The following is a 27,176-nucleotide window of genomic DNA, read 5'->3' as shown; positions in this document are numbered from 1 at the left end:
ACAGATACATATTTCTTTATAGAAATATCAGATTGTGAATTATCTGAACGGCTGTTGAAGGAGGGATTGATATTACTGAACGTTGTTGTTATAGATCCAGTTAATTTAAATATAAACGAGATAAAATTTATCGGATTACCTGAGAATCCGAAACGGATCCGTTAAAGTTGATCACAATTATTGATTGAGCCGCGTGATTGGATCTAATTTTGATGACATTAGCAATTCGGAGGTGAAAATAGTAGGTGCTATATGGTGGAGGACAATGAACGTGACGTAGTTCATCATTAATTGAATAATAATCGTTGCGGCTAAAGTAAATTGTATAAATAATATTTAATGAAGATGAATCGGGCCCGCATCATTATTGAAAATGTAATCATACTCTGTCAACGAGGAAGTTATGTATATTAATCATTCAAGAACTTGAACACTTAGCGTTTTTAGCTAGCTAGACACAGCTCAGGAATGAGCGAGTAGAATCCGGTAATAATCATAATTGACAACGCGTGTTTCTATAAATAGTGTAATAACCTCGACATTGGCCTATTTTTTGAGAAAAAAAATAACCATTCGGAAATAGATTCTTGGCAACCAAGTAATAAGTGACAATGTATCGTAGAAACGCTCGCTTGACGTCTGTATAAATAATTTTTAAATTGTACTAGCGATTTCCTTTCTTATCTTCCAACGCCACTCTCTCCGCATGACAAAAAATAAATTCGGAACGTCGTCATTCATAACTGAATTGTATACTCATGCCAAATTTAATGCGAATCTTTATCACTATAAGCAATATTGTATGTTTAATTTTTATTAAATGTTGACTTACAACAATATAATAAGTGGAGTACCTCATAGCTTAGGTATTATGTATTTATATTACACATTTAACAGGTATTCAATACTTATCATTAGTCATTTACAGTAAGTAAATCGAGTTTGTTGCAGTTATTCTCAGAAATTTGCAAACTGTAGTCTGCAGAAACAATTTAGATTATTTTTGTCAAGTAATTATATTACGATTTTCAACGAAATGTATTGCGATTGCTGTAACATGCTCCTCGACAGGAAAATGGTGGAAAAAATTTCAAATTCAGCGAAAACGAAACAGTATATTGATCGATCATTTAATTGTTGCACGAAAAAAATAAAAAAAATGATTCATCAGACTAAAATATTTTAGTTTTAAAATAAGGACAGCAGGAGTTTTCACGTAACGTATAACAGCAAGAACTTTGCAACTGTAAGCAAAGAGGGCTTCCCAATTTACCAAGCCAGTTAGTTAAACTTGTATAATACTAGCTGTTGGAACAAATTCTTTTTTCTGTCTCTATATTAACACTCTAACTTGTTAGTCTTTCCTCAACATCGAGGGATGAGAACCAAAACTGCGTGACTCGCTGTTTTTTGAATACGCGATATAATCAATACATATACTTGTTATAATTTGCAATTAATAAAATTGTGATCTAGCAATAAATATATCAATGTTACCAAAAATTTAAATCGTATCTACAGGGTGTCTGAAAAGTTCCGGGACGCTTGAACAATTTGAAAACTTCGAGTCGTAGAAAAAATTACGAGTACCAAGGTAATATGTAGAATTGTTTCTTGACTATCAGGTCGTGACCTTGAACTTGACCTTGACAACGCCATTCAAGGTCAAACCAATTTTTGTAAATGCGACGCCATGTTTTTGACCCCGGAAATGAAAATAGCGAAAAATTTAACGGTCCGACACGATCTTGGATACTTCAAATTTTGTTATCCTATTTTAAAAAATCGGTTTGATCTTGGAAGTTACTTTGAACGTCATTGTCAAGGTCAAATCTAAGATCACGACCGGATATATAGCGTGGGAAAAATCCTACAATTTTAGTTCCCAACGATTTTTCTACGACTCGAAGTTATGGAGTTATTCAGCCGTCCCGAAACTTTTCGGATAACCTGCATAAAGAATTCACTCGCGCATAAAAACAGCTTCTATTGATCAGAATCGAACAAGCAATGTAAATTTTTCCATGAAAATGACAGAATAATCTAACATATGTACGTAGTTGTTACTATAATAAAGTTTGCGTTTGAAATTTAACGTTTTTAACTTCATTTTCCTGTACCAGGCGCTTTTCTTTAAGCTATATGTAATTGGATTAGCTCAAATCAAACTTTCGAAACCTTTGTTTTATCATATTTTTATTTCACGGTTCAATTTTACGACCCGACTGTACGTTATAAACATCTTTAATGCATTGATGTGAGTTGTAAATGGGCATAATGTAGGAAGTATTGTCAGAGATTTTATAGAGAATATCTCAGTCGAAAAATAATTCATGAAGTTTACACACTCGTCTGTTCTAATACGTTGCGTTGTATAAGTCATGAGACGTCTCTGTGTGAAAATCAACTAAGGATTTCGCAAAAAAAGTACAGATATCTTCGTACATCTGATGTAACGCCTAGAATTTAGTCCCATCAATTTAATAATTGGGCAATTCTGATTTAGTTATCAGGATGTATATGCACAACCATCATAACCGGAAGCACATGTATTTTTCTAACGTTTACCTATCATGCCCAGTCATTGTTCATATATATTAATCGTGTATTATAAAACGGAAGATGGAACAACCTATAGTTTATACCTATACATATCACCTATATTTATACAAGTCAATATTTTATATAATTCATATTGCATAATACCTTAATTACGCGAGTAATAACAATTACTTATAATATTACAAACAATCGTCTGAATTCTAAGAATAATCGCATGTGAAGCTACACATATCTGCGAATGAATTGTTTCCGTTACAATACCATATTTGGAAATTGAGTTCACATTAGCATCGACCTTTAAATTCCCTTCAAATTACTCCTGCATACTATTATGCAAGGTATTATAGGTATAGTATTATGCGAGGTACTGCAAAAAGGATAAATACCTAAAAATCAGAAACATTTTGGTAGGATTTTTGACGATGAATCAGATGGAAGAATTAGATATTGGGCGCAGACACATTTATACGCTTAATAGAGTCCAAATCAGTTTTTTATTCGCCCCCCCCCCCCCCCCCCCCCCGCCCCCCTCCGGTTCGGATTAGGAACAATTGTTTCATTCCGTATACAAAAAATTTGGATTCAATGTTAAGAAATCTGCACCTCAATCACGAATCGCAATGAGTAACTGATTCCTCGCAGCTAAGCATTCCATTGAGCTGTTCTAAACACCAATCTGCTATAGAAAGGCTAGTTTCTATTTCAAAAATCAAAGTGAGTTTAATAGAGTCCAAATTTTACAAAAATGAAACATATATTTTACATCAAGAATCGAAAATTGGCTTTAATTCAAAAGATAAACGCTTTTCACTTGACAAAAGGTTATTTGGACTTTATTGGGCCTAATGATAAAAAGTTGTTCTAAACGTGAGTCTGTCAAAAGAAGGGGGGAGGGGGGTTATATATTTTTTTTTAAATCGATTCAGGCATTATGGACTCGATAAATAGGTCCAGACCTAAAATGTATTTCTTCCATTTTACGTATTAGCTTTTATGTGAATCTTTTTAATCTGATGTGAAAACCATTCAACTGTTTCCAGTTTTCTTCATACCGTAATTCGTCGGATATGAATATTCTCTTCACTACTCAAACCGTATAAACGAATTAGACGCATTCTTTGTACTTGGAAATTTTCCTTAAATACAACTCGACGTTTCAATAGTTTTTAAGGTATTTTAAAATTTTTTTAACAACTGAATTGTATACTTTGCGATATGACATTATTATCTCAATTGCTTATTGCTAGTCTGGGTACAAGAAGTCCGATTAGTCACAAATCGAACACTGTACTATCTACTACATTTTAAGATTTGAGCCAAACGACTGTAATTGTTACTGTGCAAATTTTTAAGATTTGCAATCACTGCACTCACATCAAAATTATGAGAAACCATAATATCTGACAAAATTATCTTCGACGCATTTCGGCAGTAGGTACATTATTATAGAACGGATCAGTTTTGCAAAAATTTTATGCCTCGAAAAGAGGAGATCAAAGTTTACTCACAAGGTTAGCTGAAAATTAGAATGAGGCAATACGAGGTATCTTCCGATTGAGCAAAATGTTTCAATTGCTTTCCTCATCGCGGGTTGCAAATTCCGTGAAATATACGAAACGCGATGAAACGAACTTGCATGAATCATTCGTAGTCAGTTTAATTTCCGAAATCTCTATTCCACACTAGGAAATAGTCGACTTAACTTATTTCACGTAATTATTACACTTGAGAAATTTTTTCCATCAGAACCAGTTTCCCAACTAACCATTCGCTGTCAGAATATGTAAAGTTTTGAAAGAAAAACAAAACGAAAAAATCAACGAAGGCGTGACTAAATACTTCAAAATGAACCAGATTTATTTCAACCGTTTCGACACCTTAAATAGTATATGATGTATTAAAGTGTATATTTAACATTGTAGGTGAATGTTATTCGGTTGGAAAAGTGAATTTTTCACTTTTCACCAACGCGCAGAATTTTATATGTATAATATTCAAGAAATATCATAAATCAGTACAAACGATGTAATATAAAATAATTGCAGTATGAAGCTCTCATCACAATCGATCTAATATGTTTTAACTGACTAAATATGTGCTCTGACCGTTAAACTGTGTGTATTGTCTACCAATATCACAACAACGAACACCATAACGGACGTGAATTGCGTAAAATCTAGGAAAGATGCTATTTGGCATCAGAACCACGCCTAACCAAAAAAACTTGAACGGTTCTTTCTCGCTTCGCGTAACGAACGCGTATATAATAATTGAAAAAACCAATCACTCAACGCTGAAAGTCTGTTTTTACCGTATTTTTCGCAGCATATTTAGTCCAAGGATTAAAATAAAAGAGTATTAACTCGCGTGAATTTTTTTCTACCTTAATATTCGTGTAATGTACAAAAAACGATCAGCTGTTTACTCTTTCCAGCGCCATATTGGTTATTCCCGATACCCACAAGATTAAAGATTAAAACTATTCAGATGAATTCCCGGCGAAATTTCTAAAACAAACTTCGTCACGTATGCAACTTTTCCAGATCGACTGATGAATTCCATTACAGTTATGTGAACATTTTAGGCGATCTAAAATACATTTCTGGTATCATTATTCATGACGTATATCAAATTCCCATCTTTCAGATACACTTTTTATAGATCACGTGACAGAACCGAAATTAGTGCTGACATCGAATATAACAATCGCGAAAATCATGATAGGTATGCGACATCCTAATAGAATGAAGAGAACTTGAGCAAAGAACAGGAGAGCATCCGTCCAGTATGAGTAATAAAACAATTAAATGCACAATGTACGTAGACACGTACGTATATAAAACATCTTAAGGCACTGGAGTAGACAGTGAAAAAGAATAATGCCGACACAAGATTTATTAATCGTATTTCTCAAGTTATATTGGAGGTCTTAAATTCCCAGCCAGTGCTGCAATTCTTTAATACGTGATAAATTGAGTTTAACATTTCGTTCTACAGTCAACTGCACAAGTCTTTACAGCAGTGTAAAATTTCCGAAATAAAAATCGCAGTTTTGAATAATTTATCTTCAATCTTGCAGCTATAGGAGCGCTTCATCTCTTTTACTTTAATCGCTTAGCCGCAAAATATTTTATAAAAAAAATTCACAATTCACAACCCAGAGTTTCTCGATAGTTTTAAAATTTCTAATAGTGACGGATCTTGATGCGCGGAAGGATTCGCTATTTTTTTTTTTTCTTCATCTTTTTGACTAGAATATTACAGAAGTTACAAATATATGTTGATTAATTTTACAGAAAAAATATAGTATGGACGGTATTGCGGAATGTTTACGATGACTTATAATACTGCCATAAATTAATATCTTTTTTGTTTTAGTTTGTTTGTTTGTTTGTTTGTTTTTTTTTTTTGCACTTTACATTAACTTGGCATACGCGTGGAATTGATTTTGTAACATTCCGATTAAACATATTAACGTACATCGTACAGCTGCAAATTATAGGTGTATATATACATATGTGATGTTATAGTTATATTCTTATATTTATCGACATTGATTAAAGCATGACTGAATAATTTTAACATCGGCAAAGAATTGTTAGTTGATTTCGCCATAACGCCACAGTTTTATTTTATATTCGTCCATCTTTTTTGTTCCGAAAAAAATATACTTATATATACTTAAAGCATCGCTGATTTATACGATTGAAACAATCGATTCTTTCGTTTTCAATTGAAACAATTGGTTCATTATTACAATTTGTGAGACGTATAAGGTACAAGTTATTTACAATTTCTGTGCATTATATATTATATGATCCGGTAAAAAAAAAAAAATGAGATAAAACAGAACATCAATAAGGCTGATCTTATATCAAACGATAATGATAATACTACAATATATAAAATAATACATGTTATACACATTTAAATAATTTTCTATTATCATATTATAAGCATAAAGTTCTCCAAAATACCATTTGTTAAACGTTATATATTTATTATATACATATATATGTATATCTATATAGTTGGAATGTTTTCTTTTTGAAGCAATATTATATTAAGTACATATGCCTCCCGATCTCTTATTGCTAATTGTAAGTAAGAAAGATAGTTTTTCCTTTTCTTATTTCTTTTTCCTTCGCTTATCTTCATATTGCCAAAAAAAAAATATAAAAAGTTATATTATGTTTGTTTATACGTCAGTTTAATACCCATCTTTGCACGTACATACCTATTGTAATAATACTTCTTTTTGTCGAATATTTCTTCTTTCACAAATTACAAAAAGGTGTTTTGATCTTAGGAATGTATACAGAACTGTAATATTACGTTGCCACAGTTCTTCGGCACTTTCTTTAATCTCTTTTATTTATTTATTTTTTTTTTTTTTTATCATAAATGAGCAATTGATTATAAACCTAGTACAACTCAATTCTTACGATTAGCTGAAGTTGTTGAATACGGTAGGAATTTGGTGAAAAAAAATGAATAGCCTTGAAACTAATTACTGACGACGGAGTTGTGCCACTTTTAAAATCAATGGATCGAATATCAAAATACGTCAACTATTGCATAATTGTGTAAGGGTCGAATTCAAGAGAAGGAATGAAACGTACATACATTACATGTGCTGTGTGAAAACATAAGTAGATATTCGGAATACAAGTATACGTCAACTTGTTAATCCCGCAACGTCTATCATGAAAATATCTATTAAAGTCCGGGTATAAGTGTTACGTATAACTCACAGAAAACTTCATATTTCTTAACAGAAATGTAAATATGACGAAATCATGACTGGCTTATCAATTGTCTAATACTAAAATAATGACTCAAGTAACTTAAATTTAGGAAAGTTAATTTTGAAGGTGAGAAAAAATTTTTTTCTTGTTCTTTATTGTTAGTTTTTAACTATGGCAAACGTTGCAGCAATAACAAATTAAGTATTTTCACAAAATTCATTCGTAGTCAAGTGCATGTGTTCTCAATTTAACTCATTGATGGTATACGCCAACTTTGAGTTAATTGAACTTCAACGACACGTAGCGCAGATTCCAAGGTGGCGCCATTTTAGGCACTAGTTTCTAATTATTTCAATTTTATTCACTGATTTTAAATTGAAATGAAAGAATAAAATAAAATGTAAAAAATGAGAATTTCAATTCGAATGAGAAGAGCGGTTTTAGAATCAGAATGCAAAAAAGCATTGTACTATTTAACACTTATCTTTCATTAAGCTTTGGTGGGCTCGTGTCTTTGATTTTGAGTTGAAAATTTTCGATAACAAATGCATAAAATAGTGCCACCGACTACCATACGATTAAGTAACGAAATGAATGAAAAATTCAACAAATATTGCTGTGAATAGAGAAAAACTTTTTCACCCGGTGAGTTTCTAAGACTATGCTAATATAACTTATTATACAAATAGATACGACACATATCACCCGAGTGTCAGGAAAAAAACTATACGTGTAAAATGCGTAGACTGTTTCAGAATCAAGAGCCTCGCATTTCCAAAACGCTCTTATCTAAATGCATAATTGCTTTTGTAAGGACAAAAAATGTTGGAGCAATTTTTACAAGGACGCAAGTGAAACTTGGATCATTTTTTAATACTAGTTCATAAACTCGTAATTTATTCGATTCTTTCTAAAGTTTTACCATTTTCCTAATTTGCGAACAACTATTTCATTAGATACCGAATGGTATCGATTTTACTTACATAGATTAAGAAATTGACCAAACAGGAGCTTTTCAGCTCGTTCTTTGCTTAACATACAAACGTCTAATAATAAAGAATAATTGAATTCCAACAGGAATACGATAATAACTGGTAATATTGAGCACAAGATTTACAACAAAAAAAAAGGGACTTACACTACGATGTATTGTCACAAAAAAGAAAAAAACAAAGTTAACAACATAAATTATATGGAATGTATCCTGTGAACTGTGATGCGATAAGGGAACATAAATACACTATCTACTCTAGAAATTTAAAATCAAATAACTGGTGCGGCGTTTGAAGTATTTGAGATAACACAACTCACTGCGCGCTTCACATCAAGACGCAGCAGCCCTTATCCGATTGACTATCTGCAAGGATGTCGCTGGTGTTTCCTGTGAACCTCTGGAAGTCTCTGGTGTTTAACTCTGAGCCGGATATCGAAGAGACGGGCGTCGGTACTCCGTTGCCATTGGCGTCCACCGAGTTTGTGGGTGTGTGACGATTCTGGGCCCTCTGCTTCTTCAGGTCCGAGAGTGATTTGACGAACACTACAGACACGTGTATGTTGATCTTGCCATTAGCATCGGTCTCGGCTGTGTAAATGGAGGACTGCTGGTTGCCGACAGGCGGGTCAGGCCCTGCGACTGCCGAGGCAAATATGTAAATCCAAGGCTACCCCCGTACTCAAATCCCTCTCACATTATATTATACTATAATGTATTATATTATGTTATATATACATCTCCATATACCATGTTAACGTAAATATGTATGTATGCATACTAAGTGTACAGCTATTACATCTTTACATTTACAAACGTATTTCAACACGTACTTACTATCCCTTCACCCATGACCCCCACCCCCTTCTTACATTATATGCGGCGTTAAAATTCACTGTCCACAATGCCAATTTTATAACCATTCGAGTGTATATTTATATATGTATATATATATATATGTATTTATGGAAGGGGGAAAAGCAAAGTAGAACATTTCTGGTAGACTTTTTTTGGACCCTAATGAAGAAAACAATTAAATTCAAAACTACGACACTAAGAGTGACTTTAAATGAATACTCAAACCGTCGATTGAAACGAAAAGGAGCTACTGAAGGTTACTCAAATAGCGAATAAGAATTAGATGCGTAAATCATGTTGCAGCACCAATGATAATAGGTATCCTTAGATTAAAATTTAAATACGTCATAATTGGTTAAATTTATCCTCAATTTTTTGAGATGAAACAAATTTCTATTTATGTAAGTTTTAAAGTTTTGGAATAAAGAAGCACCAAAAAACGAGGCGTGTTGTATAATCAATTAAATTTTGAGTTAAAATTTAGAGCAGAAAACAAGTAATTGTAACATAATATTACATAATTCCAATCAGGTAACAGCTTATTCTAACTGCTGGAATAAGTTACACAATTGGCAAATGTAGACAGTTTATTCGACCAAGCGCTAATAGGTTTGTATATAGGCCAGGGTAAAATCGGTTTGTGTATAAAAATCATAATATGAATATTTCTGTAACCAATAAGCGATTAAAAATTATACCCAAAGAGTTAATGGAATTTGATTTTTAATATTTGACTGATAGTAATCACATAAAATGGTAATAAAGAGTGCCTGAACTTATACTATTTGTAAATATTATGCTGATATGTTTATCACAATTGACTAGTTCACTAAACTAGGTAATTACGTATTTATTTGGTTACATGATTTTTTTAGTCTTCTCTGTGAAAATGACGACTTAGTCGTAAAATTTTTTTTTTTTTTCAATATGTGCATTTCATTTCCTTTTTCTTCTTTCCCCTTTACGTTTATGTTTAAAATAAAAAAAAAAAGTTGTTATTTCTCGTGGGATGCGTTTCGAAACGTGTGCAATAAATTATTTCTGTTTAAAAACGGAAAGAAATATGTATACTAAATACTAGAAGGACAAATACGGGTACTTAAAACGTATCATTATCAAAAGAAAGATGAAGAAAATCTCACGAGTACAAGCTCATTGTAAGGCAAACCACAGGTAGGTTAATTTATCCTTACCAAAATACCAACACTGAAAGTATTAAAGAATCGCACAAAGCTAATTACTAAGTGGAGGATCTATTTTTGAAAACTTTATTATTACTGTGTTAATTATTATTATCACTACGTGATATATCTTATATAGTTACCATCCTTGCCATTGATATAGATATGCAATCAAAAAAAAAAAATAAATAAAAAAAGAAAGAAAGAATTGTACAAGAATTCCAAAATACTAAGATTTACAAAATATTTATTTAATTATAATTCTGCACACGCTCTTGGAGAGCCTTAATAAATATATTAGGTTCAATGAAATGATCGGTTCGTTTGAATATGGAATTACACTATTAGGCAGTTATCTTTATATGTAAATATGTATCACCGTATTCGCAAACGAAGTTCTAAAATTGGCGGATTGAAGTTTGAATGAATAATTACCAAGGTGAAAATTGACTATCAAAAAGCTAATTTACTCAAGACACTATGGAGAATATTGTAGGAAATCTATCTAAGGATCAATTTCTTTCCTAGTTACGAAAAGTATAAAACTTTGATACTGAAAAATTTAACAAAACGACGAGATTTAATCCCAGAGATCTGGGTATACTTAGATTTAACGGCTCACGACCGCCATATATAAATAACAAATACTAATGGATGATCTACTTCAAGTGTGATAATAATATGAAACGTGTATTAATATGCAACTTATTCGTAAGTCCATTTTTACGTATATAAATATACAACTAGTGTCCTAAAATCTGTACTCATGCATGCTCAACCATGCTAGAAAATGTGTAGTGTAATAATTCAGCAAATCATTCAGCAGGCTGATAGTTCGAATATAGATTATTATTTAGTGGTCTCATATCTGTTACTGATAATCCCACAATGCTCCATTTAGTAGATAGCTCTGATATTGCAAAGGTTTTTATCTTGCTATAAGAAAATACTAGTAAAACGAAATAAAATTATTTCCTCGAGTCTTTATTGTTATTCGATTGTTTCTTTCAATTATGCAAAAAGCAAGCATTAATTCTATGCAAATGGATACTGTGCAATACTGTTACTTATTTTGTGAGCTTTCTTTTTTAAGCTTCAAATTAAGAAGACAAATCAAAAATCTTCTCTTGTTCAATAGTTAAAAATAAGTAAAAAGCGATTCAGAACTTTTATAAAGGCAAAATGGAGAGATAGAAAGAGAGGTAGACAAAAAGAGATAGACAAAGATTGAGAAAAAGAGTGCATAAATGAATCGAAATAAGATATATTAAAAAAAAAATATATATATATATATATAAATTCTTCGGAATATGCAAAATTTGTTGTTTATTATGGAACGTATGATTAAAGGAATAAAAATGTGAGATAGAAAACTAACCTCGGAATTATATCGGGAGCGCACAGTAATGGAAAAAGAAAAACGACAGCAGGTAAATGATCGATAGCTAGGTATTACGTGACATTCAACATTATATTTACAAATTTGTGTATATGTACTCTACAATACTGGTTAGTTTTACATTTTCTTATCTTTTCTTTTCTTTTCTTTTTTAGTTGTTTTCATTTCATTTCAATTTTTCATTTATGTTATATTTCATTTGGCACATAGCGAGCTTGAAAGATATATTAAAACTTTCCTACAAATAATAGACATGTACGATAGTACTACGTCTCACCCTGTCTTTCGCGATATTAGGTCTACAATTATTATCATCATTATCACTATTATCATTAAGTTAATATGATAGAATCACCGAAAATTCTTCTCTTCCATTATATAGTTATGTAAGTAGATATCATTCTTATAATAAGTATTGACTTCATTGTGTGTGCTACCAAATGTTCTACAAAATAAGCTAATTGTGAGTATAAATGAAAAAAGAAAAAAATGTGGGTCAATAACGAGACATACTTAATGAGTTACGTATAAATTGCTGGTGATTGAAGTATGTATCTAATTATTTCGTTTCTCTCTATCATGACTTTGAACATTTTTTTTTTTTTAGGTCCTCAACATATGACACTACATAGGTACATGTATAAGGAAGTGTGTAAAATATATAATACTCAAATTCACCGTGGAATTCATGCATCAACGTGAATTTATGCAGCATCGGTTGATGCCAAACGAAAAAGGAAACTAATACAGATTAAAATCCACAAACTAATTGGAATGGAGATTAAATTTTGATTCCTAATTGAAGGGAAGCCTCAATTTCGATTGAGAAAAATTTATTCTAACACCGTAATGAAAAACAATCTTGTATACTGATCGGTCAAAAAATGTTAATCATATACTTTGTTTTATTTTAAAATCTGAAAGGATTTACAATTGATTGCTGAAACTTTGACTTTGTATGAAAATGAAATTCTCATATATTTTTCTGATTCGAATTCACTAATTCCAGTTAAAATTTAATAGTAACAAGTAGAAACTTGGATTCTTTATTTTTTTGTGGTGATGATATGAGAAGAAGTCTACATCACAGCTAATCATTGAAAAGTTCATATCACAGATATAGAGAAAATTCACAGTGAAACGCATGTAGTATTTTCGTCCTGTTTGGAAAAATAGTAATAATTTATGAGAATCGGATATCAACCAATCAACAATAGAAGTTCTCTATAGACTAATAACGCGAGCAAGAATTTCAGACTCTTCACCTTTTTATTCTTATTTTCAAGAATTATATTCTCAAACTGGCCACAAAATTCCAAATTTTTTTAACTTGTAATTCATTTGCGGATTATTTGGTAATCAAAAGCTTACATCAATCGTGAAATGGATTAACAATGTTGCAAAGTTCACGTTTGTCAAAACTTTCAAGATTTCTATTCACTTTTTTATTTCAAATATGGTGCTTTGCAAAAATAAACGAACAGAAACCAGATGCGATGTATTTGCGCCGTTAAAACGTTTACATAATACTTTTTCCGAAAGTATTTGATGACCTGATACAAGACGTTCAGATATTCAATGATTCTGATCGCAATTCCAAGTTTTTCAGATCCTCAACTCTAGCCTCTGGAATCGCTCATGAATTTTACCAAACTTTTATTTGGAATAAGGAAGACCCGTGAAAGACTTTTTGATAAAAAATGTCAGTGAAACACTTTATGACAGAAACATTTTTCACAAAAACTGGGCCGAATCAGTTTTAGTGACTTCAGTGAAAGGCCTGGAACCTATTACGCTCAACTGGTATAGGTTTATCACACTACAATTAATATCGTTTAAAAATTATGCATGTACGTGTACGTAATATTAACGGTAGTTACGAAAGAAATATTATGTATGGGTTTTATGGTATGTGATTCGCAACAAATATCGTTAACCGAGATTCCCTTCTTGTAACCAAATTAAAATTTTCTGTACTACCCACCTACCGCAATAGTCCACTAAACCACAACCAATGCAAGCAAAAGAAGCCACGGAATGTACCTGAGTCCTTATCCACGTCTTCATGCATAAACGAATCATTGTCCTTCCCTTCGGGCCCTCGCCTCACCGCGGGAGTTAAGCTGGTCGATTCTGTGTCTTCCGAAGTTGCATCGTGTGCGTTGGTGCTATTCTCTGTTGGTGTTATGTTCTGTGTAGGTGCACCAACGTAAGTCTGAAAATTCAAAATTCACATAAAGCACATACTAGCGAATAAGGATTTTCAGTAGCAAATATTATATTGTTTAACGATAACTGGAAGATATCTTTAACTAAATATGGTTTGAAAATATTTTTTATAATGGTTGTACAAGTTTTGAGAAAATCTCGTATCTCGTTTAGAATAGTTTAACTTAAGAAAATATGTCACACCGAGAAGAGAAAACCACAATCCACTGAAATTTTATTGAATCGATTAGACTACCTGCTGTGCTTGTATCCTGAGCCTAGCTTCCTCCTGAGCGTCTTTTTTCGTGGTAAGTACTTTGTCCCTGATAGATGTTCGCCGAACGCTTTGCGTTCGCGTATTTATACTCTGAGATCTTCGTACTCTTCGCTTCTGGGCTTCTTGCAGTCGTTTACTCTCCTGTTCGGTTTTCAGCTCCATAATTCTCTCTCTCAGTTCGGGATCCTCGCAGATGTCTATGTAAATGCATTAAAAATTAGTAAAGATGAAATGATAAATTACATAAAATTCACAAACTAATTAAAATTGACTATCGTTTTTAAGAAAACAGTTTTTACACATTTCATCTCACATGCCAAAGGAATCGAAATAATGAATTGAATCTATAAATTATCCCACCACATCTTTTGCAAGTGTATCTAGCTGACAATGAGAATTTATTGAATGTTAAATACCAAGATGTCAAAGTTCCCTCTAATCTTTCATCATGTATCTGTGTAATTTACTGCTATTTGTTACTACAAAGTAAGCGATAAATTTTCATAAATTTCTTTGGTTCTAAGTTTTGATAAATATTCACTCATCTTTTGAAGCAAATGCCGTCCTACGTATAACTCACGTTGGCTCATTGTCAGCTGAACATACAATCTGTCTCTGCGTGGACAATTGTATACAACTTAATTTTTTCGTTGGCCCCCCTCCAACCCCAAAGTTTAGAACATATCTGTATACTTGGTGAACAGAATTTGCAAGCGACAAAGGAAAAGTGTACAATATATTCACCGGCAGGAGTTTCTTCGTGTTTATTTTTCGCATTCAGGTCAGCTCCATTGTGTACCAACAACTCAAGCACCTCGAGCTGTAAACCACATGGTAAAAACTTGTCAATAATATTTATAACTAGAGACATTCGTCAGTAAAGATCGTGCCAAAAATAACTGAATTGTCATTTCTGCATTTAAATATAAAATAGATTACACTTGAAAGGGATAGAAAACTGCTGTGGTAAAACTATTATGAGAATAAGATTTGTTTCTTTAAATGTGAGACTGGCTGACAGTTTTCTAAGTAAAAAACTTTCATCAACAGTCACTCACGTGTCCCCAACAGGCAGCTGCGTGAACAGGTTGCCATTTATCATTGTCCACAACATCGGTTGAAACGTGCTGATCAAGAAGAAATTCAACGACTCTGAGGTACCCGTTTGCTGCTGCTATGTGAAGCTGTAATGAAAAATAATTATAAGTAGCAAGTTTTCTTGACGATACGATTATGGAAAGCGGTAACTTTAAATTAAAGGTGTTGCCTAGGTCCAACTGAGTTGTACCACATAGACGATCCTTCGTATTTACCTTCTTGTTTGCGCAATTTCTAAGACAATGCTAATTTCTAGTAGCACTCTGGGTAAATAACACCCTTAAAATTCACTGTACCAAAGTGACAATACAATTGAACAAAACGCGTTACAATAGATTCTTTGAGTTCAAATTCACTATGTCTGAATGTAGCGCACGTTTTTTGCGTACTCACAGGTGTAGCACCTTGATGATCGGTATATTCTAGGTCACCGCCTTGGGCTGCGATCTTCTGCAGGTCTCGCAACATCTGCACCTCAGTTCCAGCCCTAGTTTCGTCAATTAATTCTTGCGTAACACCACGTCTTGCCATTTCACCTGAAAAATATATTTTCATTAATAAGAAAGAAGATTAAAATCGACTAAGACGACGTTTTTGAAGTTCCTCGCCAAAATCTTTCACCGACGTACCTTCTATGCAGTCGAGGGTTTTCTCATCCTCGCATATGTCGTACGGCATATTTCCATCCGCGTTGACGGCCAGTAAGTTAGCACCCCTCGCAATTAGGTAGCGTACTAAGTGAAGATGGCCGCAAGTCGCAGCAGCGTGAAGTGGCGTCCACTTTTCACTGTCCTCCGCATTGACGTTTGCTCCAAATTCAACGAGTATTTTCATCATTTCTTCATTGTCATCAATGCAACATTGATGCAGCGCGGTCAATCCATCCTCGTTGGTAGAATCAGGATTCACCTCTTTCTTCAAAAGCCTTCTCACTAATGGGCACAAGATATATTCAATAGATATAAATATACACTGTCCGATTGATAATTCTGTCCTTTTCATTTTCATAATACATCAAGAGAAAAAAATCAAAGGCGAGGAAGGATTTTGCCTCGCTACACTACCTTCGTCGAGATCGTTTCTAGCCGCAGCTTCTAGAAGCATAACGCTGTCGCTAAAAAATATGTGACGTTTATTGCTTGGGTGTTTATTCTGGTGACGGAGCCATTCTTTTTCTCGATGACGCCATTGCTTCAGCTGCTGCAGCCTCCGATGACGTGCCAAATGGAGTCGTTCCTGAGTCGTCAATCTCTCAATGTGCATCATCTCTGCTACCAAGTCCGAGTGCTCCATGATGGTTTGTTTGGAACTTTTGCAGCTATACTTACCTGGAAATATTAAAATGATCAATAAAGACAGCAAACTACCATCAAAATCGTACATTTGAAACACAACATTTTCATTAGTACAACGAAACAGAAGCGAATGTCATCTTTAGTTCACTTTATTCAAATCTCTTAAAACCTTGACAACATATATAATCGCAATGAGATCAGCACTATATTTCAACAGACGACAGCTTACATGACATGGAATGAGGCACAGGTTGTAAAAGTAGACAAAAAAAAAAAGGTATCAGATATGGGCTTTTACTTTGGCTGAATTTTCATCGGAAACCTTTCTTGTTAAAACGGAGAAACTTTAGGTTTTTCTAAGGGATAATTAGACTAAAAATAAAAGTGTTTTAGTGAACAATTATCGGTTTTGCTCATTTTTGTTTCCCATCGACATAAGTTGCAAGGTAATTTTCCAGGTTTGAAAATAATTTTAAAATTATTATCTGCACATAAAACTTGCGGATAGATTCATATACATCGGAGAAAAAGTACATCAACCGAAAATATGTTATGTAACAGCCTTAAATTGCACCGTATATTCATTCCGCTGATTATTCTCCTCCGAAGGAATACTGAACTAAAATGACTGCTACACTTATTGCAGTCCTGAATCCTTATCATAAATTTCAAACCGCTGTCACCTCTAAATCTGAAGATTATGTTTTTCAAATGTAGTAAAGGCACAATTTTTTCCAATCTACATACATTTATTAACCTGACAATAATTCAAGATTTCTATGAGTAAACCCAAGGTTTACGAAAGAAAGAAACAGACAGTCTCATTTCAGCCGACTTGATTCAAGACAAATTTTTCACGTAAAAGTATCGAAAACAATTAATAAAACTTTAGCGAATGAGAAGCGGTGACGGTGAAGCTATACTGCGATTGAAATTACAAATCAACGTTTGCAAATACCTTTGCGGCCGCGAGCTTTGCCGGCAAGTTTAGTTAAGCAACTTGCTCCCTGGTGAACCCTATTCTTCATCATTTTGCTATGGAGTATTTATAAAAACCAGCGTCGGTTTCTCGTCACATTCACTATTCCTTACTTTGCACAGTTCAATAATGACTTGAAAAAATTATAACGATTCTCTTCGTTGTTAGTAGGTGCGTGGCTGATGTAGACCTGCCTTCTTCTATCATACACATCGCGCCTGACTCTCATCACGCATCTACGACGTCAACATCCAGTCTCACCGAGTTACATATTTATACTTATTTACTAAGCTGCCTTTGTCTGCGCAAGGTTTACAAGACCGAGATAATGTTTTGTGAAAAACAAGCAAGACACAGCAGCAGCGTAGCAAAGATTCGAGATACCACAGAAATGAAAATACGCAGAATTTTTTGCATAACTAAGAGATACGCATAGACTTTCCAAACCAAGTGTATTAATTAATTCAATCTTCGTTATCCCTTAAAACATGACTCGGTTGAAAACGGTAAAGACTATCGAATAAATATCACCTTGATGGTGACGTACTTTTTTTTAGATAATGTAAATCAAAAGATCATAAAGCAAATGACCGTCACTTAATTTTTACTCTAGAAAAGTTTTTTCTGTGAAAAGTGATTGAAACCTAATTAGCTATTGGTGAGTATAAAACGGTAAAATTATGAATAAATGTTACATCATTGATTTGCAATTTTGTTTAGTATCAAGTATATGAATCAGTATTATAATTCCGACGAACTAATTTCGCAAGAATTAATTTATGAGTAACGACAAAATGCTAGTAATATTTCTTCAAAAAGTATAAAATCATATGATTTCAGAGTTGCGGAAAAAATGTTGCTGATTTCTCCTCAAATGTAACTCACTATGTATTACTTCTATTGAAGATGCACAACATTATGAAACAAATATATTTTCAAAGGAACAGAAAATTACATAATTTGAAAAATCAAGTTTTTTCTGTTAGCAAGTGTCAACCAAAAAACTTACTAAGAATTCAATTCATTGAGAAAACTTTAGGTCGTTACTTGCATTTGCTACGTCTATTTACTATTATTGATAATTAATTTCTAGTTCATGTATCGTGTAGAATATCTATATTAGGCGATAATACGTTTCATATTGCCAAATTTACTAACATAGAATATTACTTAACACGGGTGGACAATAGTTGTTTTTTTTCGAGTAGTAATGTTTCAAGGAAATTATTTGTTCCTTAAATATTCACGTAAGCGGTGAATTATGAAACAAAAATAAGATAATTTTATAAAAACGTTTGTTTGTTACGGTTCTTAGAAGCTGCGCGTAAAATTTCATGTAAGCGATAAGTTTCATTACTCTCGCTAGAGAATTGAAATTTAAATGTGCAGGGATAGATGTAACGTATATTCAAATTTACAATTAGAATTCGCTACTAATTCAACAACAAAAGCACACTGACCGATCGTTTTATGCTGAATATGACGAAATGACAGACTGAAAAAAGTGACTAGTCACCAGTCCTGTTATCGGTAAGAATCTAAAATTATCTGTGACGACATAAAAGGACTAAAATTCAGCACAGATCAAAGAAAAATTTCAACCCATGTAATTTAATGTATATTTCATTTGTAGAAAACGACGTGTACTGTTTCAATTGTCTCGACAATTATAGATTTTTCAGAATATCGAGGCTTACGGCTATCCCGTCTTAGCTTAACTATCCGATTCTCACACTCTCTCCCCCTCTCTAGAGTTAGTTGTGTTTCATAAATCAGATAATTTCCTCCATTCTGTACGAATGAACTATTTCTAAGATGGTAAAAGAATCCAAATTTGACTAAAATTGTTTCAATTCATGGCACACTAGACGCCCTCTATCGATACTTTTTCGCCGCTCTGAGGATTATCAACTTTCATTTTTGCGATTACTGTTTCTGCCAATTTCTTGGGCAAGACACGACCAGACAACTTAGAAATTTCCAACGCTTCTCTTTAAGGATGTACCAGACATACACTACAGTGAAAGAGCTGTGAAGACGGAAATATCATAAAACAAAGGTTTGGAAATGCAATTAAAATTCATCAATTTAAATTTCGTTGATACAATAAGACAGAAAAAAAAATTTTTAAATCAATAATTTCATCTAAACTAGCTGATCTTTTGATGGCTTTGAAGAAATCTCAATGTTGTATCATTCTTACAATGAAAAAACTGTACTCAATTTTATATGAACCAGAGCTCATTTTTAACGTAAATGAATTCTCTAGAAATCGACAAACTCATATTTTTTATTGGACTTTTCATTTGAGGTAAAAGAAAAAAAAAAAAAACATGCTTAGTAAAATCATTTCAAGTGACGAATCGTAAACCAATGCCTTAATAAGAAATGCTCCATCATTATTCAAAATCCGACTTTGCGGATATGTCGAGAATTTATTTAGAAACAAAACAAGCCCTAGATCATTATAATTGGTCAAACGACGCAATTTATTCATCATAGAAATGATTTAATAATGGAATCTTTTCAAAGGTTCCGACAATTGTGCCATTGTGGCTAAGATTTATGGTCTGTTAAACTTTCAAACCTTCGTTATATCATATTTCTCTCATTACAACTCTTCAACTGGACTGTACTTCTAATATATCGTAATGGAGGATGGAGTATTGAAAATCGATAATTTATATTGCTTTTATTACAAGGAAATCCTATATTGAATATTTATCGAAGTTATTATATTTGTAATCTACTACGGTTGTACAATTTAATCATCTTCACCGGCCAGGAATATGGTAAAAACCTGGTTAATCAGCCAATGGTTTAACCGATTAACCGGTCAAGTTCGGCAAACCTTCTGAAATGGTTTAACCGGTTAATAGTTAGATACGCAGAAAATCAATTAGATTAAAAATCAACCATTTTTTTAAGTGGTTGACTTTCAACCATTTTCATTTAACAGTTAACTGTCTTGGCTGGGTAAACCGGTTAAATTGTACAGCCACACAATCTTCGAATATCTCTTGAAGAAACCAAGAATACAAAGTACAGAAATTATAAAGAAAAAGCTCAAATATCGATGCTGCATTTCAGGTCGCTTCGAAATGGTTAAAAATCTAGTAGATTAATTCGATTCCATTCTACGATGGCTTACTTTATTCGGAAAACTATTTTCTACAAAGTCAATGAAACAGATTTCATAGTCGTTACGACATTGCCAAATTCCCAACCATAATCAATGTCAGTACAACGCTGTAAAATCAAATATTTAACAATGCCAAGATAATAAAGAAGATATTTTCAGTAAATTCATATAAAATAGTCTTTTGAATAGAATGCGTCAGCGTACATACTGAAATTGATCGAAACTACTAGATTTCAACCAATTTTGAAGCGATTTGTAGTAAGGCATCGCTATCTAACTGCAAGCTTTTGTTTATAATGCCAGTATTTTTTTATTTTAGGGTTTTTAAGTATATCTTTGTAGCCTACGAGTATCATACTGCGATAAACACTCAATGTAGGACTATCTTGTAATAAAATTGATAAAGAATTACAATTTTTTGGCTCACGATCCTCCTTAAATTCTTTATTCACGTAAAACTAGCAGCGAGATGTAAAGAAACGAGCTTCCAGCTGTTCCGCAGGTTCAAAAGATAGCTTATCTGCTATCACATCGTTCCGTTACCACATCTTATTACTATTCTACTAATCTGTATACTTATTACTATTCCCTGAAATTGCATGTTAAAAATTATTCCAATTCTAGCTATTCTCCAATTCTCATCATCAATGACATATGACGTGCCTACTCTACTACAGATAAGAAATAATCAAAATTCGAAGCGTTAGATCTTGCGATAAATGTCTAAAAACTACACGTAAAATATGGATAAAAACTTTTCAATATCATTGTCAACAGGTTGTGATAACTTGAAATCAAACGCGCCAATTCGATCGCAATGCAAATCACTTCGTTGATACGCATTCCGTTGTGTTTGCCTCCAAATACATAAATATAACATTTGACAACGAAATTCGCAGCAATTCCAGTGTAATTCATCGATACAAAGTTGTGAGCTTGATTATTGGTACCTGATTACAGAATACAGCAAAGGGAGGGAAGAAATTTAGAATGTAGAAAAATCCACTAATACAAGCAGTCTAAAATATGACAAAGACCCAAAAAACTCTACTCTGCTTATCAAAGTTCTCCAGCCAAGGCAACAGAGGGAAAACATTGCGCGGACCGTTCTTGCACGTATAAAGGCACGTTACATTCACATAATAATGCAGGTATAAAAGGCCGCAAGTTTCATGCCTACGTTGGAAGAAATATTTTGCTGCTTGTTATCTTATCTAGTCATCTTTTATTAGGCTCTTATAATACATAATTGGAGGTCTTAGAATACAACGGCTTAACAAATGTGAAACAAGCAAAATAGGAAAACGAATTGAAAAGTAAAATGTAATTAAAATGTAATTTCTAAATGTAAATTATCGATAAAAATAGCAACAATTATATGTGCAATACCTGAAGGAAAAAAAAAAAGATAGAAATATATAATTATCCACATGTGCAGTACTCACGATTATTTCTTCCTTTATTGTATCACTGGCCGAGGAATAGATTGAAAAGTAGAAACCATAAAGAATCCTCCACAAGCGAGTTGATAAGGTAATTGGAATGCAGCTGTCGACGTTGTTTCTCGTTTCTTCTTGCAATCAAAGTATAAATCAATCTTTCAATGTTACTATTAACAGTATTTTATCAACGTAACACTCACTCGTGGAAACTTACTTTCACAACAAAAAAAAAAAATGTACCCTGTATTTCTAGTTTGATTAACGAGTTTTTAGCTTGAAATTTTCTGTTTCATTATTTACGGTACACGTAACGCGTATATGTAATGTAATAACCGTGTACGTTGAGAAACGTTAATAATGTGGCAGGTTTCGTCTTATCTTCTTATTGCTCTCTATTCCTATAGTTATTGTTACAGGGAAGAGAATTAGGTGCAATAAATAGATTCATTTTAATTTATTAACGTTGTACACACGCGAGACTCAACGAGACCCGATGCATGCATGCTGCACTGTCTCTTTCCCACACATCCGTACACACACACACACACACACTCAATCATGCATATTGCACGCAGTAATTGACACTGTCTCATACCTGCCAGAATTACTTTACGGTGTTCACGTTCCGTGGCAGGTTATATTTCGCGGCGGCATTATCAACCGTCGAGTGCGTATTCACGATACGCGGTTACACATGAAAGAACCAGAAGCCCGTGAACGGCATACCTGTTTCACAGGTATTTGTAATTATTTCTCGAGCGAGGTTTGCGGGGGTCTTCTCTCCCTCACTCCCTCACTCACTCACTCTCTTTCTCTCTCTCTCTCTCTCTCTCTCACTCGATATATCTGCGTGAAAGTTGTTCAAATTTTAACAGCGATACACGGTAGGTAAAGACCTCTAAACTTCGGAAATAAGCTTCTGCTGCGGTACACGTCGCTGTGTTTTCCCACATCTTCCGCCAAGTCTAACAATACCGTATCTCATTTTTATCAACGCTCGGTACATCTATGATGTGGATATTGCATGGAGGAACCAAAAACAAATGAACATCTCATCCCATAATGATTTACAGCAAACATACGAACGCCGCTTTGTGTTGACGAGCAACGCGACGACTGCGCGCGAACCGATTCAACAATTTGATGCCAAGTTGACGTTCGATTGTAACGGAAGTGATTTATATATACTCTTGCAATGAACATTGAAAACTTGACAAGGTTTTGACTTTTTCATATGGTTTTTCTTTGTGCAGATTTTCGACGCGTGTTTACTCGGTTGACCGTTAATTATCGCAGGTTTTAGTTGAGGACGCGTGAGGTACTGCGAATTATCTGTATACGCTAGCTGCGTAACATATCTATGTGTGCTTGTAAGACTGTCAGCGCCATCTACTTGAGTTTTTCGGCGATCGAGCGTGTATGTATGTACACAGGCTCGCACAGTACTTCAAGTTTGTGCTTTATGCACAGGTTTGCGCAGGTACGCAGCTGGCGTACACATTGTTCACTCGAGACCGGTTATTCACATATAATTCAGGCAATCGTCGTTGTAATTCAAAACCTTCTAATAACTCAATGAACTTTGAACAATTAAGGGATACCTCGTACTCGTGGAAGCCATCGTTGTTACGACATAATATACGTAGAAGTATCAATTAATACCGCAAACCTTGACGGTGATTTCGTACTTTGTTCATTTTTTTTCATTATCATCTTTGCTTGCATCTCCGTGACCGTTCACGATGAACACGCCACCGACCCACGGACGTATTCATTTAGCTATCGTCGCTGGTGTTTGCGCAACAATTGGCAGCTTGTTTGGAAAACTATGCAGTGGCGTTGAGATCACGTCGACGGTGAGTGGTGGGCTGTTTGGTTCCGCGAATGGCGAACGTTAACGCGGGAAATTCAAACGGTCGAAAGATAAAACTAGCGCTTTTACCACACACTTTTTATCGCAGGTCCTCCTCTTGCTGAAATTTGCTCTTCTCGTGGCTATGATGACAATCAACACTGCGGGCTGCACTTTGTTCGTCAAATCTCTACAGGGTAGCGGATCTTCGTTGCCAGCTACCGTCGCCAGTTCAGCTACGAACTATTTCTGCTCAGTAAGATAGCACCACAACTTGTACTCTCCTCCCGCAAATTTTCAATGTCAAGACTATTGACACGTGTCGATTGTATCGCCATCTCGAAACACCCGAACCTCTCCTTTGGCCGCGGTTTTATTAAATCACATCAGCATTCGGCAGCACTTTGCCATTCGTATCTTATCTCGCTTAATCGGTAGCCACGTCACCTTGGCGTTTTTGGTCGCTCCGCTCTCCCCCTTAGAGTTATGCAATTTTAAATTGATATCTGCCGTACAAGTCAAGGGACAGCAGGAGATATGCCTGGAAAAAACGCACGAGCGATTTGTTTTCAATTTTGTGACATGTCGTATTATTTCCATTTTGTTTGTTGCTTATTATTTCCCAATCTACTAAAATTATTGCTACTCAAAAACTATGTATCTTTCTACTAAGGCTCTGATTGGGTTTCTCGTATTCGGAGAGTCGACCTCTCTACTGTGGTGGATAGGAACCACGTTGGTTCTCTGTGGATTGCTGCTAATCTGCTACGCGCCACTGACCAAGATCGACCGTGCTACGAAATTGAAGCAACGATAACAAGTCTTCGGTGTTGTACGATTTCATTAACAATCTGTAACTGCCGGATCACGAAATGTGTATTCGTAAAAATATATTGTAACTCGTTTGTACTAATGAACAAACACCGACGTATTGTTGAGCATTTGTATAAGATGTTTAATTTTACGTCTGCCGGTGTACGGACCGGTGTCATGTGTCAACTGGCATCATTTAATCGCTATTGATACTTGATCTTTGACATGAATTCATCATGAAAAGTATTTTCACTCAAGAAAAAATGATTACTGTACATATTTCATTCTAGCTTGATTATCTTGGGTGTTACTCACGCGCTTACAAATAACCTCAAGTATTTGAATGATGATGTTTGATGTATGTAATTTATCACTAAATAAAACTCCCATCTCGTAGTCTGTTTCTAATTTTACCTTGACCAAACGACGATTTAGTTGTAAGTGATAGAGATTTATTTGTCTTTCGAACGAATTTCACAGTTATAAAGCGATTTCCACCAACTCAGCCACTTTTTTTTGTATCCTCTCGGATCTGTATCATAATTGGTCACATAGTAGTACTACTTGAAAGTACTCTCTGTAAATTTTTTCAGTTTTTTTAATTTACTCGTTTCGGAAATGGTTGTTTTTTTTTTAAATTCGTATATCACGGAAGACTGAAGTCGGACCAAAGCAATACATGTTATATTTTTTATGTCTTCAAAAAGGCTATTGTCAGCGAAAGAAAAGGGAAGTAATTTTTTTTTCTTTCAATGCCACACCTCTTATTTTACTGTAAATTTCACAGGGTATTTGGCAGCGTATTATGAAAGCGGGCGGACAAGGACTAAAAAAATATTTGAGATCCCATCGTGAGGAACGTCGATATAGCTTCGATTTTAAACACTAAATTGTTTGAGAATTCTATACACAAAAGTGTATTTCATATGAAAAAATACTAATTAAAGAATTACTAATAAGTAAAAAAAAATTCGGCACACGTTGATTTGAGGGTGTAGATTTTCGTTTTTTTTTTTGCAATTTTTTTTTTCAAATTAATTATTTTTCTAGATCAACGAAATGGAAAATTGTGTATTTTGCGAATCTTTAATTTCGCATAAAAATCAACATTTTGTGTTATGCCAATTTTTTCCTTACAGTGAGTCATCTTTGAGAGCAAAATGTAAATTGACAATTGACAAAGTTTTTGAAATTTTTGATAATCATTAGTGAAACTCAATGAGTGCAATAAGAATGAAAAAAAAAACCCCTTGGGATGAAGTTTCACGTTGAAGAAAGGAACTCTATGGAAAAAATTTTTTTAGTTACAACTGAGAGTTGAAATTCGGAGTACTTCACATCCTAATACGTACATTTTCTGAGATGTGACTAGGTAAAAGAATGCTGCTGAATGGTGAAACAGAATCGATATAGATCAAATAATACAATTACAGTAACATTAAGATGACTCAAACGAGGTCGATTTACTTCGTGCGCCTTACGAGAATTTTTTGCATGACCGTTTTTCACACATACATGAACGACAGACGCAGATCAAGTTTTTAATAAAAAGTAAGAAAAAAAATTTTCAGGGCACGACGGATTCTCTCCAGAAATGAAATCGTGTTATTTTTTTTTCTAAATCACTCTTCATCCCTTAATTTCACCTGTATTGAATAAATATTTGATTATCTATCAATATGTATGAGAAAAAAAATTTACATTACAGAGCAAATGGCTTTGATCTAAAATATCATTTTTAAAAGATGTTTAAAAAAAAATGTTCGTGCCAATCCCACGTTCATGCTTGAGAATGGAACCCGACCTGTATTTCTCACGGCATAAACGACCTAGGCTACACATATGTAGGTATCTACAACGGTATAGGAACGCCGGTCACACCCTTGCGGCTAATTTAAAGTACAGTAAAGACTTATTAAGCAACATCTCTATAACTATGAAATACGAATGATTCTGAGTGAATTTGGATTTGAAAAAAGCTTCCGTGACTAAAACTCTGACAATAATTGGACTCTGGTATATTCGATCCGTTTCTATAACATTTTTTGGATTATTTTGGGCGTCGACTGAATTGTACCTGTGTAAAAAAAAAAAAAATCTCAAGAACATTGGAACCGGTGCAAAACCACCAGAAACTTAACATTCCTATCGTTCTGGACGTAAAACCTTTCCTCAAATTGTTGATGTCTTTGCTTGTGTCATTCGAATTGGATCAATTTCTTATTTATTGCAGGTACATCTGCAGGGATGACTTTTCATTCCTGTTGCCATAAACAACATTCCCGGCTATGTTTACGAGATTGAAGTTTGTAAGGTAATACGTAACGAAAC

General features: G+C 33.8%; 2 protein-coding genes and 1 long non-coding RNA gene across 8 annotated transcripts; 2 read left to right on the top strand and 1 right to left on the bottom strand.

Moving 5' to 3' along the window:
* Positions 1–5,729: 5,729 nt before the first annotated feature.
* LOC124299325 (protein phosphatase 1 regulatory subunit 16A) lies at positions 5,730–23,054 on the bottom strand. 6 transcript variants are annotated; one of them, XM_046752474.1, is made up of 10 exons: positions 22,776–23,054; positions 22,184–22,311; positions 16,387–16,650; positions 15,952–16,254; positions 15,716–15,858; positions 15,283–15,408; positions 14,969–15,044; positions 14,204–14,421; positions 13,783–13,954; positions 5,730–8,943 (listed from the first exon to the last, which is right to left on the bottom strand). In XM_046752474.1, the coding sequence occupies exons 3-10, from the start codon at positions 16,613–16,615 to the stop codon at positions 8,630–8,632; spliced, it is 1,581 nt and encodes a 526-aa protein (XP_046608430.1). In that variant the 5' UTR covers positions 16,616–16,650; positions 22,184–22,311; positions 22,776–23,054; the 3' UTR covers positions 5,730–8,629. The 6 variants fall into 6 exon arrangements, with proteins under 6 accessions (XP_046608430.1, XP_046608429.1, XP_046608431.1 ...); XM_046752473.1 differs by having other exon boundaries at positions 22,184–22,308; XM_046752475.1 differs by lacking the exon at positions 22,776–23,054 and adding an exon at positions 22,395–22,719.
* LOC124299337 (uncharacterized) lies at positions 15,006–22,139 on the top strand. The gene is made up of 4 exons (XR_006906981.1): positions 15,006–15,058; positions 15,275–15,381; positions 16,342–16,619; positions 17,765–22,139. It is a non-coding gene; the product is annotated as an uncharacterized LOC124299337 (long non-coding RNA).
* A 557-nt stretch (positions 23,055–23,611) lies between the features above and the next one.
* On the top strand, positions 23,612–25,241 carry LOC124299336 (transmembrane protein 42-like). Its single transcript, XM_046752497.1, has 3 exons — positions 23,612–24,036; positions 24,142–24,288; positions 24,706–25,241. The coding sequence occupies exons 1-3, from the start codon at positions 23,923–23,925 to the stop codon at positions 24,847–24,849; spliced, it is 405 nt and encodes a 134-aa protein (XP_046608453.1). The 5' UTR covers positions 23,612–23,922; the 3' UTR covers positions 24,850–25,241.
* Positions 25,242–27,176: the final 1,935 nt, after the last annotated feature.

The sequence above is a fragment of the Neodiprion virginianus genome, chromosome 2 (assembly GCF_021901495.1).
Source record: "Neodiprion virginianus isolate iyNeoVirg1 chromosome 2, iyNeoVirg1.1, whole genome shotgun sequence".
NCBI lineage: Eukaryota > Metazoa > Arthropoda > Insecta > Hymenoptera > Diprionidae > Neodiprion > Neodiprion virginianus.
This window is presented reverse-complemented; position numbering and strand designations above follow the sequence as displayed.

What these genes read in the sequence shown, in the direction of transcription:
- LOC124299325 (XM_046752471.1), bottom strand. Translation starts at nt 17,648, where the DNA reads ATGATGAAGAATAGGGTTCACCAGGGAGCAAGTTGCTTAACTAAACTT. An exon ending in ATCATCAAGGTGCTACACCT is followed by an intron (nt 15,409 to 15,715) that starts GTGAGTACGCAA and finishes TTTTCATTACAG; the next exon opens with CTTCACATAGCAGCAGCAAA. An exon ending in CAGCTGCCTGTTGGGGACAC is followed by an intron (nt 15,045 to 15,282) that starts GTGAGTGACTGT and finishes TGTGGTTTACAG; the next exon opens with CTCGAGGTGCTTGAGTTGTT.
- LOC124299336 (XM_046752497.1), top strand. Translation starts at nt 23,923, where the DNA reads ATGAACACGCCACCGACCCACGGACGTATTCATTTAGCTATCGTCGCT. An exon ending in GCGTTGAGATCACGTCGACG is followed by an intron (nt 24,037 to 24,141) that starts GTGAGTGGTGGG and finishes TTTTTATCGCAG; the next exon opens with GTCCTCCTCTTGCTGAAATT. An exon ending in CTACGAACTATTTCTGCTCA is followed by an intron (nt 24,289 to 24,705) that starts GTAAGATAGCAC and finishes CTTTCTACTAAG; the next exon opens with GCTCTGATTGGGTTTCTCGT.